This window comes from Anabrus simplex, chromosome 2 (genome assembly GCF_040414725.1).
Source record: "Anabrus simplex isolate iqAnaSimp1 chromosome 2, ASM4041472v1, whole genome shotgun sequence".
Lineage (NCBI taxonomy): Eukaryota > Metazoa > Arthropoda > Insecta > Orthoptera > Tettigoniidae > Anabrus > Anabrus simplex.
The window spans coordinates 1,155,553,298-1,155,569,893 of record NC_090266.1 but is presented as its reverse complement, the minus strand read 5'-3'; the positions used below and the strand labels follow the sequence as shown (position 1 = coordinate 1,155,569,893).

The following is a 16,596-nucleotide window of genomic DNA, read 5'->3' as shown; positions in this document are numbered from 1 at the left end:
GACATCCGTCTGAGCCACTCAGCCCGGCAGTCGTAATTTTAGTTTTGTTGTGCACTAGCTGATTAGTCTCGGAAAAATGCATCCTCGGTTATAGGGGTTCTACCAAATTATGAGTGGAGAAGGAACTTTTAGTGAAATGATTTAAGTAAGTTATTTTGTACTGATTTGCATTCTACTTTGGTTATTTAAAGAAATTTTGTTGTGAACCCCCAGAAAATTTTGTCACGAGCTGCCACTGATGAAAAGTTAGGTTGTATGTTTCACCAAGATAAAAAGTCCTCTCAATTTTAATTATTGTGTTGATAAAATGGAAGTCCCTTGTGGGGATCACTGGAAGTATGGAGGCATTAATACAGGGTGTACCACAACTCAAAGGCAAAACTTCAGGAATGGTTTTCTCATACAGATAGAAGAAAGGTGTATGACAAAAATATGGGTCTGGAAATGCATAATTACAGAATTATTTAACCTTGGTGCAGTCTGACACTTCCAACATTCTTGCATCAGCTGGAAGGCTCTGTTCACATATCTGAAAAGGCCTGGCATTGCTTCAGGTTACTTGTGGTAGTCCCCTTGCTTTCATCTTTAGTATTTGACCTCCCTTGGTCAAATCTTTTTCCCTTCTGACCCTCACAATATCCGGTTTGTGAAAATTAGAAAATCATTTCATCCGACATCCTTCAGAACCCTGCCCTTTCTTTTGTCAATATCTGGACCTTTTCCATATTGCTTCGGATTAGTGTTAATAGAGGATGGTTGCCCAGTTGTACTTCCTCTTAAAACAATCACCACCACCTTCACTTGTCTTCACAATGAGTAAATTAAGATTCCCAAAGCGTACTTGAAATATTTATCGGAATAATTCCAATATAACTGATCCATTATTGGGAACTATAAATTTTCCAGTTAACTAATTCTTGGTTGCCAGCGTTTCCTGCAGTGTGCCAATTTGGGCTCATCAGCTGGTAACTAACTGATCTACCAAGACACATTATACTGGAATTGTGAATTTACTTATTCTGGACAAGTATTTCAAGTTCCCTATGGGAATCGAAGTCTAATACATCTAATGCACTAGCAGGCATTTTTCTTTTCCCCTGTAAAGGAAACCAAGTATCTCGTAGTGCATTGGCACTGGCTGTGGCTCCAGCTAGCCTATGCAATTGCCTCCACTACATGCACTAGCCATGCATCTTGGTAGGTGTGCTGGTTACCAACTGATTAGCCCAAACTGGTACACTGTGGCGAAACGCTGGCAACCAAGAACGAGTTAGCTGGAAAATGTACAATTTCCAATAACGGACCAATTACATTGGAATTATTTCACATACAGTGTCGAACACTCGTATATGCTGTAGTAAGCTACAGATGTCCTGTCCAAAATCTTAAACATTAGGCACTCCTATCATTTTTGGACCCAAGGCCAAACAGAGTGAAACAAAAATTATTTTACTTCCTGTTTTAACATTTAATGGTCTGCATAACTCCAATTTAGCATTGAAAAGGATATTCATTTAACAGGAACTTTGTGATTCATGATGCACATACATTTACTCCAGTATTTATATTGAATCACAATATCCTGAAATGTATTAATGAAGTAATTGCACAATTAGTTCAGCCATCAAGCAGGAAGGCATAAGAAATATTTGAAGGTCATAACAGCCAAAAAATATTAAAACAAACATCTTGTATCTGTCCATTATCTCAATATCATTGAATCCTTCACTCCAGCATGGCCTTGCTCTGGTGAAAGCTGCTACGGGCATAGATTTCATGAATGTAGAAACTTGCAAATGTGTTTCTATAGTCACAATTAATGTATCACAGGCTGCTACTGACCAAACTATTAACAAGTGGAGGTGCAAGTTTGTGTACCTTGGTCTGAAGAAATGAAACCTGGAAGTACCATCGTACTGACCAGGAGGGTGATATGCATAGCACACCAAGTGGCTAGAACTGACATACACAGCATTTGAAAGGATGTTTGAATTAAATATTTTCATTAATATTTTATTATATAATATAATTATATAATATTTTATATATATTATTTTCATTAATATATTTATTAATTAATTAATTTATAGTAAATGAAACTTTGCAGTGATTTACTTGAAGTTGAAATTAAGTGTCTGAAAATGACTGCGCATCTTCATCAGGCAAAAGGAATCTTTGCAGTACTTTACCTGAAGCTGATACTCCAGGACAGGCAGTTCTTCCTCCTCTGTAGGTCCAAACTGTTGGCGAACAGCAGAATAACGGATTGCAATGCATACTGATTTTGCTAAATTTGAAGCGCAGATCACCGTAATTGCTACACGTCCACCTAGCAATGGTGCTAGTGAAGCTCCTAAAACAATTAAACAAAGAGTAGCTTCTTTTACCACTATGAGTTGAAAGCGGGTTACAATTGCAGTATAAGTTAAATGATACGATTGGTGAGAAGCTGTAGTTTTTAAATACTGACTTGTTAAGAGAGAGAATATTCCAGTCAGTCAGACATAACTTTTCATTTATATTGTCAATTAAGACATTTTTGTTTTGTACTTAACATCTCTTCAACACGTACTAATTGCACGTAACACGACCTAATAGGTTGAAAGTCTATTTTGATTACAATGCGGTCATGAAAATGGGACACAAACATCAACACATCTGAGGTCATACATAAGACTGAACGTGCATGGCCAAACATACCATACAGAATCTCACAAGGGGACTCTTGACTTTCCCAGTTCTGATTTTTATGAAAATTAGTACTAATGTATGCATTAACGTAAAAGCAACAGCTGTAAAGTAGTTTGTTTCAGAGCTCTTTCTGTCTAGTTATCGAAAAGAAAACTTAACTCCACCCTGTAGTTAGACAATGTGAAAGTACCTTTTGGTAAAATGTAAGATAGAAATTATGTTTAAAAGTTCTCAGCTCAATTCCTATTGGACTGTGTAACTTATTTGAACAAAATACTACTACATGAAGGTAAAGGCTTGTGCTATCTGTAACCTCAGCACTCGATGGGGTGGAGTGGTTGGCTCCAAACACGGCTGCCTTTGCCCCCAGGAATTAACCTGGTACTCATTTTGGATTCAGGCTGAGTGATCCTCAAGGCCTTGTGACACCCCAGAAGTGGAAATCTTGTTTCTTACATTTTTCAACTTCTTGACAGGGAACTTAACGAATGTCCTTCAGGGCGAAACACTGGGAATTTGGGGGGAATCTAATTTTAATAATCCCCCTACACTACCAGCACCGAGGGGTCTTTGGCCTACCAAGCAACCACTGCTCAGCCCGAAGGCCTGCAGATTGCCTTGAAACGTGACGTGGTCAGTGCAACAAGTCCTATCTACCGTTATTGTCGGCTTTCTAAACCAGACTCACCATCTCACTCAGACAGCTCCTCAATTGTAATCATGTAGACTTAAGAGGATCGAGCCTGCCCTCATGTCCAGGTAAAAATCGCCAAACTGGCCACTAATCGAACCCCAAGCCTCTGGGTATGAGGCAGGCAGGCTACCCTGATACTACAAAGTTGGCTTACTAATAACAATAATAGTTTGCTTTTTCAACATATAGGAACACGTTCCCCCCCCCCCCACCCTGCTCTCTCGTGGTTTGTGCATCCAGAAGTTTTATTTACTTAACATTTTCTTAAATCACTGCAATAAAGTATTTTGCCTTCAATGTAATCCAATATGTAGCCTACTCTATTATTATTATTATTATTATTATTATTATTATTATTATTATTATTATTATTATTATTATTATTATTACAACTTCCCCCATGCAGAGGCTGCCACAAGGACAAAGTATGTCAACTAGACAGTATTTGGTCTTCTAAGTTACTGTTGAAGTTTCCTTCTGAGACCCAAACCCCTTTTTGGGCCATAACGTTTATATTTTAATTTTTTTTTTTACTATTTTTTCAAGAATGAGTACATCATTGATAATCTACCACGTTTTTTTAATCACAAATTTTAAAAAAATTATGCAGTGAAGGGTTAATTGCTTGTAATAATCCAGCCTTTAATCCCATAATCCCCCAGTATGGCTAACATCTTTTCCCTCGGTACTCTGTCATATGCCTTCTCTAGATCTACAAAACAAACATAACTTTGTTCCACCCCTTGCATTTTTCAGTGACCTGCTGCATACTGAAAATCTGTACGCATCCTCCCTTCCAAAATGCCAGTGAACACCTTGCCTGGTATACAAATCAATAAATACTTCAATAGTTGTTGAAATCCATCCTGTTTCCTTCCTTTTATATATATATATATAGATGCAATTACTGTTTTCATCCAATCAGAAGGTACCTTACTAGCTTTCCATGCTTATCTTAATACTCAATGAAGCCATTTTGTCCCTGCCTTCCCAATATATTTCACCATTTCAGATCTAATTTCATCTATTCTTGCTATTTTATGACAATAGAGTTTATTTACTGTCCTTTCCACTTCCTCAAGCATAATTTCACCAACATCACTGTCCCCCTCTACATGAGCTTGGATGTACACCAGGTTACCAGACATTTTAAGTCATTGTTGTCATTATTCAGAATAGAGGGATAATATGCAACATCCAGCAAGCATTTTCCCAGCTTTAAGAAATATTTTTATTAATGACTATTCAATTGGTACAGTGACTATGTTAGAGGAGGAAGCAAGATTAAAAAATGACACTCCACACAGGACATCAGATGAACAATTAAGGCAATACCTCAAACTGTTGAGTCCAGTGTTCAATACTTAAGGTAAGAAATGAATGAAACCATCTATAAACAGTTTCAGAAAGTTCTCCGGATTGTTGAGTCCAGTTTTCAAGACTTTTGAGACAAGTGATCTGCAGGAAAGACTACTGCTCTACAACTGTTGACTGCTCTGCTTCTCATGTAAATTGCTTACTCCCTAGATAGCCTACACTAGCAAAATAATTATATATACAATAATAATCTGTGCTCGAATGGGGACAGATCTGGGGATCAAGCAGGCCAACGCAACATGTCGACATACTGTAGAGCACGTTGGGTTACAACAGCGGCATGGGGGCATGCATTATCCTGTTGGAAAACACTCCCGGGAATGCTGTTCGTGAATGGTAGCACAACAGGTCAAATCACCAGACAGACTTATACATCTGCAGTCAGAGCGCGTGGGATAACCACGAGTGTGCTCCTGCTGTCATAGGAAATTGCTCCCCAGACCAGAACTCCCGGTGTAGGTCCACTGTGTCGACACTGCAGACAGGTGGAATGCAGGTGCTCACCTGGCCTCTTCCTAACCAACACACAGCCAACACTGGCACCAAGGTAGAGCCGGCTTTCATCTGAAAACACAATGGACCTCCACTAAATCCTCCAATGAGCTCTCGCTTGATGCCACTGAAGTCTCAAGACAGCGGTGGTTTCGGGTAAGTGGAATGCACGCTGCAGAACGTCTGGCCCGGAGCTGTCCTTCAATTAACCGATTTCGAACAGTTTGTTTTGTCACTGTGGTGGCAACTGCCGCACTAATTGCTGCTTCAGACACAGTCCGCTGTGCCACAGCCATACGCCGAATACGACAGTCCTCCCTCTCTGAGGTGCCACGGGGATGTCCAAAGCCCAGTCTTCTTGCGAGCGTACCTGACCACTGCTGCCAGCACGCATGCACAGAGGAGACATTCCTGCCACGTCATTCTGCAATAGCGCGGAAGGAAAATCCACCTTCACGTAGCCCTATTATACGGCCCCGTTCAACCGCAGTGAGCTGCTGATACTGGCCTCTTCATCGTCGTAAAGGTATTCTTGACCCACTCACATTCACTCCGTCCTGTCTCACAGGTAACTAATGCTCTTGCACAGTACAGCCTGTATTTAAAGCAAACCTGATGTGCAACATCATGGGGTCGCTACTAGTAACATGCTAATGCGATTTGTGGGGAAATTGCAATCAACATCATCTTTCAGATATATAAATACACTTACCACCGTTTTGTTACCCTAACACAACCCTTCTTGGTGTTTGGATATTTCTTCTGCCAGTGTAAAAGAAAACAGTGTTTGTAGGTATAATTTATCTTATTTTGCTTAATTTTATGAGTTGGAACATTTCTCTCTTCATTTTCTTTGGTTTGTTCGTGGATTCTGTTGAGAGTTGTTTTGATAATCACCCTTTTTCTTCACAGGCTGCTCGGGAACTACAGGTTCTGGACTTCTTCAGCTGTTTTGAGGATAGTTGCCCTCTTCTTTGCAGGCTGTTCAAAAATTTTAGGTTTGAGCATGAACCTGTCCGTTTTGTCTGGTTTGGCGGATGGTGGCCTGATCTTTAAAAAAAGATCTCAAACTTTGAGCTATAAGGTCCCTTTCTTCGGGCAGTCATATCTATATATACACTGACTGACAGTGACAATGCAACACCAAGAAGGAGTGGTTCGAAAGGGATGAAAGTTGGGGAAAAAACAGAGACGGCACGGGTGAATAATTGATGTTTATTTCAAACCGATATGCAGGTTACACAATGCGCACGGCATCGACTCAGTAGGATGTAGGACCACCGCGAGCGGCGATGCACGCAGAAACACGTCGAGGTACAGAGTCAATAAGAGTGCGGATGGTGTCCTGAGGGATGGTTCTCCATTCTCTGTCAACCATTTGCCACAGTTGGTCGTCCGTACGAGGCTGGGGCAGAGTTTGCAAACGGCGTCCAATGAGATCCCACACGTGTTCGATTGGTGAGAGATCCGGAGAGTACGCTGGCCACGGAAGCATCTGTACACCTCGTAGAGCCTGTTGGGAGATGCGAGCAGTGTGTGGGCGGGCATTATCCTGCTGAAACAGAGCATTGGGCAGCCCCTGAAGGTACGGGAGTGCCACCGGCCGCAGCACATGCTGCACGTAGCGGTGGGCATTTAACGTGCCTTGAATACGCACTAGAGGTGACGTGGAATCATACGCAATAGCGCCCCAAACCATGATGCCGCGTTGTCTAGCGGTAGGGCGCTCCACAGTTACTGCCGGATTTGACCTTTCTCCACGCCGACGCCTCACTCATCTGCGGTGACTATCACTGACAGAACAGAAGCGTGACTCATCGGAGAACACGACGTTCCGCTATTCCCTCATCCAAGTCGCTCTAGCCCGGCACCATGCCAGGCGTGCACGTCTATGCTGTGGAGTCAATGGTAGTCTTCTGAGCGGACGCCGGGAGTGCAGGCCTCCTTCAACCAATCGACGGGAAATTGTTCTGGTTGATATTGGAACAGCCAGGGTGTCTTGCACATGCTGAAGAATGGCGGTTGACGTGGCGTGCGGGGCTGCCACCGCTTGGCGGCGGATGCGCCGATCCTCGCGTGCTGACGTCACTCGGGCTGCGCCTGGACCCCTCGCACGTGCCACATGTCCCTGCGCCAACCATCTTCGCCACAGGCGCTGCACCGTGGACACATCCCTATGGGTATCGGCTGCAATTTGACGAAGCGACCAACCTGCCCTTCTCAGCCCGATCACCATACCCCTCGTAAAGTCGTCTGTCTGCTGGAAATGCCTCCGTTGACGGCGGCCTGGCATTCTTAGCTATACACGTGTCCTGTGGCACACGACAACACGTTCTACAATGACTGTCGGCTGAGAAATCACGGTACGAAGTGGGCCATTCGCCAACGCCGTGTCCCATTTATCGTTCGCTACGTGCGCAGCACAGCGGCGCATTTCACATCATGAGCATACCTCAGTGACGTCAGTCTACCCTGCAACTGGCATAAAGTTCTGACCACTCCTTCTTGGTGTTGCATTTGCTCTGTCAGTCAGTGTATAAAGTAGCTTGTCCTGACTGACTGACTGACTGACTGATTCATCATCGCCGAGCCAAAACTACTGGACATAAAGAAATGAAATTTTGGGCATAGATTCATATTAAGATGTAGGTGCTCGCTAAGAGAGGATTTTTGGATATTCCGTCGCTAAGGGGGTGAAAAGGGGGGTGAAATTTTAAAATGAGTGTGTCTATATCTCAAAACTTTAAAAGTTTACAGATGTGAAAATTGGTATTTAGAATCTTCTTTAAAAATAAGGAAACACGTATTTTTTTTGTTTTCAGACAATCCCAATAGGAGGGGTGAAAAAGGGTGAAAAAGAGGTTGAATGCATTTAATCCGGATACGCTACTTATATCTCAGAAACTGAAGATATTACAGACCTCAAAATTGGTATTTTTGATCGTTGTGAAAAATAAAGAAACAAATATTTTTTTGTTTTTGGAAAATCCAATTAATGCGAGGGTAAAAGGGGGGGTGAATTTTTAAAATGAGTGCATCTATATCTCAAAAGTTTTAAAGTTTAGAGATGTAAAAATTAGTATTTAGAATCTTCATTAAAAATAAAGGAACACGTATTTTTTTTGTTTTCGGAAAATCCCAATAGGAGGGGTGAAAAGGGGTGAAAAATGTGTTGAATGCCTTTAAAGAGAATACATATATCTCAGATACTGAAGATATTACAGATCTCAAAATTGGTACTTTTGATCGCTTTCAAAAATAAAGAAACACATACTTTTTGTTTTTGGAAAATCCAATTAATGCGAGGGTGAAAAGGGGGGTGAATATTTAAAATGAGTGCATCTATATCTCAAAAGTTTTAAAGTTTAGAGATGTAAAAATTGGTATTTAGAATCTTCATTAAAAATAAAGGAACACGTATTTTTTTGTTTTCGGAAAATCCCAATAGGAGGGGTGAAAAGGGGTGAAAAATGGGTTGAATGCCTTTAAAGAGAATACTTATATCTTAGAAACTGAATATATTACAGACCTGAAAATTGGTATTTGGGATCTACTTTAAAAATAAAGAAACAGGTATTTTTTCGTTTTGGGAAAATCCAAATAATGGGGGGGGGGGGTGAAAAGGGGGTGATTTTTTAAAATGAGTGTATCTATATCTCAAAACTTTTAAAGTTTATAGATGAAAAAATTGGTATTTAGAATCTCCTTTAATAATAAAGAAACACATATTATTTTGTTTTCTGAAAATCCCAATAGGAAGGGTGGAAAAGGGTGAATAATGGGTTGAATGCCTTTATTGGGGCTACTTATATTTCAGAACCTGAAGATATTACAGACCTGAACATTTGTATTTTGGATCTACTTTAAAAGTAAAGAAACACGTATATTCCGTTTTTTGAAAATCCAAATAATGGGGGGTGAAAAGGGGGGTGAATTTTTAAAATGAGTGTGTCTACAACTTAAAACTTTAAAATTTACAGATGTAAAAATTGGTAGTTAGAATCTCCTCTGAAAATAAAGGAACACGTATTTTTTTGTTTCCTGTAAATCCTAATAGGAGGGGTGTAAAAGGGTGAAAAATGGGTTGAATGCCTTTAATGAGGATACATATATCTCAGAAACGAAGGATATTACAGAACTGAAAATTTGTATATGGGATCTCCTTTAAAAATAAAGAAACGCATATTTTAGATTTTGGAAAATTCAATTAATGGCGGTTAAACAGGAGTGACAAATTGGGGTGAATTTTTTGAAAGACTATATCTACAGATTATCTTGGAAACGTAAAATGTTACAGACGTAAAAAGTGGGTGTTTGGAGTCTCCTGTAAATGTAAAGAAACAGAGGTGATTTGTTTTTGAAAACTCCACTTAAGGGGAACTCAAAAGGGGTGAAATTTTAAAATGAGAATTTTTACAGTATATCTAAAAAAACTTAACATGTTACAGAAGTGAAAAATGGTATTTTTTATCTCTATTAAACATAAAGAAACGTGTCTTTTCAGTTTTCGGAAATACCACTTGGGAGGAGTGGGGGTTAAAGTGACTGAAAATGGTGTTGAATTCTTTTAATTAGGCTACTGATATCTCAAAAATGAAGATGTTACAGACGTGAAATTTGATATTTGCAATCTGCTTTAAAAGTAAAGAACACGTATTCTCGGAAAATCCAATGAAGGGTTGGGGGGGGGATGAAAGAATTGAAAAATTAATTGACTTAATTGTATGAGAATACATAAATCTAATAAAAACTAAAGTTGTTACAGGCGTGAAAATTCGTATTTGGATCTCCTTTAAAAACAAAGAAAAACGCGTTTTGGGGGTGAAACCATCTTGGAGGGCGGGAGTGTAAAGGAGTTGAATTCCTTTCATGAGGACACATAAATCAAAAACTGAAGAAGTTAGAGTCGTGATAATTGGTATTTAGAAGATCCTTTACTATTAAAGAAACAAGTATTTTTTGCGGGAAAATTCACTTAGGGGGCGGGGGGGAGGGGAGTAGTGTGAAATGAAGTGAAGAATGTAAATTATTTTTATGGGGATACTTATATCTCAAAACTGAAGGTAATAGACGTGAACATTGGTGTTTGGAATCTCCTTAAACATATAGAAACAAGCCTTCTTTTAATTTTTTTTTTGGGGGGGGGGGGTAAATACACTTACCGGCGGTAGGGTGTAGAAGGAGGTGAGACCAATTGATTTTACTGTTACTCCGTTGCTCAGGCAGTAGCGCGCCGGCCTCTCACAGCTGGGTTCCGTGGTTCAAATCCCGGTCACTCCATGTGATATTCGTGCTGGACAAAACGGAGGCGGGACAGGTTTTTCTCCGGATACTTCGGTTTTCCCTGTCATCAGCCATTCCAGCAACAAATAATAATAATAATAATAATAATAATAATAATAATAATAATAATAATCCGGACCGTCATCAAATATGCGGACCGCGCTGGAAACGGCTACTGGACGGGTAATGACTAAGAATGCAGTCCGGCCGCCGGTCCAGTGCCGCCAAGGCACCCAATATAACAGCACGCCGGATCTCCTGAAGGATTTTATCCATATTAAAAATGATTATAGGAAAAGATGGCAAAGATTTACGTACCCAAATGACCGGGAGGATTACCTGAGCCTAGCCCGGGAAGTACGAACTCGATTGCTGGAAAGGAAGATTGAAAAATGGGAGGAAACGTGCCGTAAAATAAGAAAAAACGAGTCAGATCGGGAATTTTGGTGGATTCTCGCAGAAAACGAGTCAGATCGCGAATTTCGGCGGATTATATATCTAAAACAATAAGCATTCAATTATAAATTTCAGTATAATACCGTAGCGAAGCACGGGTATCTTGCTAGTCTATATATATAAAAGAACTTGTCCTGACTGACTGACTGACTGACTGACTGACTGACTGACTGACTGACTGACTGACTGACTGACTGACTGACTGACTGACTGACTGACTGATTCATCATCGCCGAGCCAAAACTACTGGACATAAAGAAATGAAATTTTGGGGATAAATTCATATTAAGATGTAGGTACTCGCTAAGAGAGGATTTTTGGATATTCCGTCTCTAAGGGGGTGAAAAGGGGGGTGAAATTTTAAAAAGAGTGTATCTATATCTCAAAACTTTAAAAGTTTACAGATGTAAAAATTGGTATTTAGAATCTTCTTTTAAAATAAGATAACACGTATTTTTTTGTTTTCTGAAAACCCCAATAGGAGGGGTGAAAAAGGGTGAAGATGGGGGAAAATGGGTTGAATGCCTTAAAGCAGGATACCGGTACTTATATCTCAGAAACTGAAGATATTACAGACCTGAAAATTGGTACTTTTGATCTCATTTAAAAATAAAGAAACACGTATTTTTTTGTTTTTGGAAAATCCAATTAATGGGAGGGTGAAAAGGGGGTGAATTTTTAAAATGAGTGAATCTATATCTCCAAACTTTAAAAGTTTGCAGATGTAAAAACTGGTATTTAGAATCTTCATTAAAAATAAAGGAACACGTATTTTTTTGTTTTCGGAAAATTGCAATAGGAGGAGTGAAAAGGGGTGGAAAAAGGGTTGAATGCCTTTAATGAGGCTACTTATATCTCAGAAAATGAAGATATTACAGACCTGAAAATCGGTGTTTGGGATCTCCTTTAAAAATAAAGAAACACATATTTTTTTGTTTCTGCAAAATCCAATTAAGGGAGGGGGTGAAAAGGGGGTAATATTTTAAGATGAGTGTATCTATATCTCTAAACTCTTAAAGGTTATAGATGTGAAAATTGGTATTTAGAATCTCCTTTAAAAATAAAGAAACACGTATATTTTGTTTTCGGAAAATCCTAATAGGAAGGGTGGAAAAGGTTGAAGAAGGTGTCGAATGCCTTTCATGAGTCTACTTATATTTCAGAACCTGAAGATATTACAGACCTGAAAATAGGTGTTTGGGATCTCCTTTACAAAAGAAACACGTATTTTTTTGTTTTTGGAAAATCCAATTAATGGGGGGGGGGTGAAAATGGGTGATTTTTTAAAATTTGTGTATCTATATCTCAAAATTTTTAAAGTTTATAGATGTAAAAGTTGGTATTTAGAAGCTCCTTTAAAATAAAGAATAACGTATTTTTTCGTTTTGGGAAAATCCAAATATTGGGGGGTAAAAGGGGGGTGAATTTTTTAAAATGATTGTGTCTACATCTTAAAACTTTAAAATTTACAGATGTAAAAATTGGTAGTTAGAATCTCCTCTAAAAATAAAGGAACACGTACTTTTTGTTTCCTATAAATCCCAATAGGAGGGGTCTAAAAGGGAGAAAAATGGGTTGAATGCCTTTAATGAGGATACATATATGTCAGAAACGAATGATATTACAGAACTGAAAATTTGTATATGGGATCTCCTTTAAAAATAAAGAAACACGTATTTTTTAGTTTTTGGAAAATCCAATTAATGGCGGTTAAACAGGAGTGTCAAATTGGGGTGAATTTTTTGAAAGACTATATCTACAGTATATCTTGGAAACGTATAATGTTACAGACGTAAAACGTGGGTGTCTGGAATCTCCTGTAAATGTAAAGAAACATAGGTGATTTGTTTTTGGAAACTCCACTTAAGGGGAACTCAAAATGGGTGAAATTTTAAAATGAGAATTTTTACAGTATATCTCAAAAACTTAACATGTTACAGAAGTGAAAAATTGTATTTTTTTTATCTCTATTAAACATAAAGAAACGTGTATTTTTAGTTTTCGGAAATATCACTTGTGTGGAAGTGGGGGGGTAAAAGTGACTGAAAATTGTGTTGAATTCTTTTAATTATTCTACTGATATATCAAAAATGAAGATGTTACAGACGTGAAATTTGATATTTTCAATCTGCTTTAAAAGTAAAGAAACACGTATTCTCTTAAAATCCAATGAAGCTGGGGGGGGGGGGGGTGAAAGGATTGAAAAATTAATTGGCTTAATTGTATGAGAATACATACATCTAATAAAAACTAAAGTTGTTACAGACGTGAAAATTCGTATTTGGATCTCCTTTAAAAACAAAGAAAAACGCGTTTTGGTCGGGAAACCATCCTGGAGGGCGGGAGTGTAAAGGAGTTGAATTCCTTTCATGAGGACACATAAATCAAAAACTGAAGAAGTTAGAGTCGTGATAATGGGTATTTAGAAGATCCTTTACTATTAAAGAAACAAGTATTTTTTGCGGGGAAGTTCACTTAGGGGGGGGGGGAAGTAGTGTGAAATGAAGTGAAAAAGTAAATTACTTTTATGGGGATACTTATATCTCAAAACTGCAGGTAATAGACCTGAACATTGGTGTTTGGAATCTCCCTTAAACATAAAGAAACAAGCCTTCTTTTAATTTTTTTGGGGGGGGGGTGACGGTATATAAACTTAACGGCAGTGGGGTGTAGAAGGAGGTGAGACCAATTGATTTTACTGTTATTAATGTACTTATAGGGATCCTCCGTTGTTCAGGCGACACCGCGCCGGCCTCTCACAGCTGGGTTCCGTGGTTCAAATCCCGGTCACTCCATGTGACATTCGTGCTGGACAAAACGGAGGCGGGACAGGTTTTTCTCCGGATTCTCCGGTTTTCCCTGCCATCGGCCATACCAGCATCACATAATAGTAATAACATAAAATATTATTAATAATAATAATAATAATAATAATAATAATAATAATAATAATGGTAATAATAATAATAATAATATTCCGGACCGGTGTCAAATGTGCGGACCGCGCTGGTAACGGCTCCTGGACGGGTAATGACTAAGAATGCAGTCCAGCCGCGGGTTCAGTGCCGCCAAGGCACCCAATATGACACCACGCCGGATCTCCTGAAGGATTTTATCCATATTAAAAATGATGAAAGGAAAAGATGGCAAAGATTTACGGACCCAACTGACCGGGAGGAATACCTGAGCCTAGCCCGGGAAGTACGAAATCGAATGCTGGAAAGGAAGATTGAAAAATGGGAGGAAACGTGCTGTAAAATACTAGAAAACGAGTCAGATCGCGAATTTCGGCGGATTATATATCTAAAACAATAAACATTCAATTACAAATTTCAGTATAATACCGTAGCGAAGCACGGGTATCTTGCTAGTATATATATAAAAGAACATGTCCTGACTGACTCATCATCACCGAGCCAAAACTACTGGACATTAAATGAGATTTTCAGGATACATTTATATTACAATGTAGGTGCTCGCTTAAGGAGGATTTTTGGATATTCGATCGCTAAGGGGGTGAAAAGGGGGGTGAATTTTTAAAATGAGTATATATCTCAAAACTTGAGAAGTTTACAGAGTGTAAAAATTGGCATTTATAATCTCCTTTAAAAATAAAGAAACACATATCTTTTTGTTTTCGGAAAATCCCAATAGGAGGGGTGAAAAGGGGTGAAAAACGGGTTGAATGCCTTTAATGAGGATACTTATATCTCAGAAATTGAAGTTATTACAGACCTGAAAATTGGTATCTGATATCTCCTTTAAAAATAAACACGTATTTTTTGTTTTTGGAAAATCCAATTAATGGAGTTAAACAGGAGTGACAAATTGCGGAGAATTTTTAGAAAGACCTTATCTACAGTATATCTCAGAAACGTAAAATATTACAACGTAAAAATTTGTATTTGGAATCTCCTGTAAAGGTAAACAAACACAGGTGATCTGTTTTCAGAAAATCCACTTAAGGGTAACTAAAAAGGGAGTGAACTTTTAAAATGAGAATTTCACAGTATATCTCAAAAACTTAACATGTTACAGAAGTGAAAAATGGTATTTTTATCTCTATTAAAATAAAAAACATGTATTTTTGTTTTAGAAAAAAACACTTTGTCGGGCGGGGGGGAGGGGGAGGGGTGGTAGAAGTGACTGAAAATGGGGTTGAATTCTTTTAATTAGGATACCGATATCTCAAAAACTGAAGATGTTACAGACGTGAAAATTGGTATTTGGAATCTGCTTTCAAAGTAAAGAAACACTTATTCTCGGAAAATCCAATGAAAGGACGGGGAAGGTGAAAGAATTGAAAAATTTATTGAATTAATTGTATGCGGATACCTATATCTAATAAAAACTAAAATAGTTACAGACGTGAAAATTGGTATGTGGATCTCCTTTAAAAACAAAGAAAACGCGTTTTGGGAAAGGGGGGGGGGGCGGGGGAATCTTGGATGGGGGGAGTGAAAAGAAGTTTATTTCCTTTATGAGGACACATATTTCAAAAACTGAAGATGCTAGAGTCGTGATAATTGGTATTTAGAAGATCCTTTACTATTAAAGAAACAAGTATTTTAACCGGAAAGTTCACATAGGGAGGGGGGAGATTGTGAAAAGAAGTGAAAAAAAGTGAATTATTTTTATGGGGATACTTACATCTCAAAGCTGAAGGTAATAGACGTTAACTTTGGTATTTGGAATCTCCTTTTAAACATTAAGAAACACACCTTTTTTGGGGGGGAGGAGGAGGGGTAAATCAACTTAACGGCGGCGGGGTGAAAAAGGAGTTGAGATCAATTGATTTTACTGTTCATAATGTACTTATTAGGAAACTCCGTGGCTCAGGCGGCAGCGCGCCGGCCTCTCACCGCTGGGTTACGTGGTTCAAATCCCGCTCTCTCCATGTGAGATTTGTGCTGGACAAAGCGGAGAGAGGACAGGTTTTTTCTCCGGGTACTCCGGTTTTCCTTGTCATCATTCATTCCAGCAACACTCTCCAATATCATTTCAATTCATTTGTCATTCATTAATCATTACCCCAGAGGAGTTCAACAGGCTTCGGCAGCTGGCACAATTCCTATCCTCGCTGCTAGACCGCTGACCCAGTCGAATGACTGGAAACGGGCTGTGGATTTTCAATGTACTTATTCCGATCATAAACCGATCATTTTTAATCTTTCCTGGGTTCGTTTTCAAGAGCCATCTTTTCCTTTGGAGAACGCTCTTAGATTACAGTAGATCATAAACCGATCATTTTTGATCTTTCCTGGGTTTGTTTTCAAGGGCCATCTTTTCCTTTGGAGAACGTTCTTCGATTACAATAGATTCTCCTGGCATATAAATAAAAATTTAAACACATTTGAAATAAACGACAGGAATGCTATTGACGGTGCAATTGTTCACCTCTATAATAAGGTCAATGATGCACGGAAGTATATCATTCATATTGCCAAAAATCCCGCGCACTTGCCTACGCGCGACAATGGTGCTGGTCACATAGTCAGCAATGACAATGGCAGCAGATGTAATTTACCGCCAAGTAGCGGTCTTGCATCTTCCTGTGGGGTCCTGAACATCAATAATAATAATAATAATAATAATAATAATAA

The 16,596-nt window shown here is 38.9% G+C and overlaps 1 protein-coding gene across 7 annotated transcripts in view; it reads right to left on the bottom strand.

The window, feature by feature from the left end:
* LOC136864756 (peroxisomal acyl-coenzyme A oxidase 3) overlaps nt 1-16,596 on the bottom strand; it is a 230,510-nt gene that overhangs the window by 58,929 nt on the left and 154,985 nt on the right. For all 7 annotated transcript variants that reach the window (XM_067142116.2, XM_067142117.2, XM_067142119.2 and 4 more), the window contains one exon: nt 2,190-2,353. In XM_067142116.2, coding sequence (XP_066998217.2) covers nt 2,190-2,353 — 164 coding nt within the window. The remainder of the gene's footprint in view (nt 1-2,189; nt 2,354-16,596) is intronic.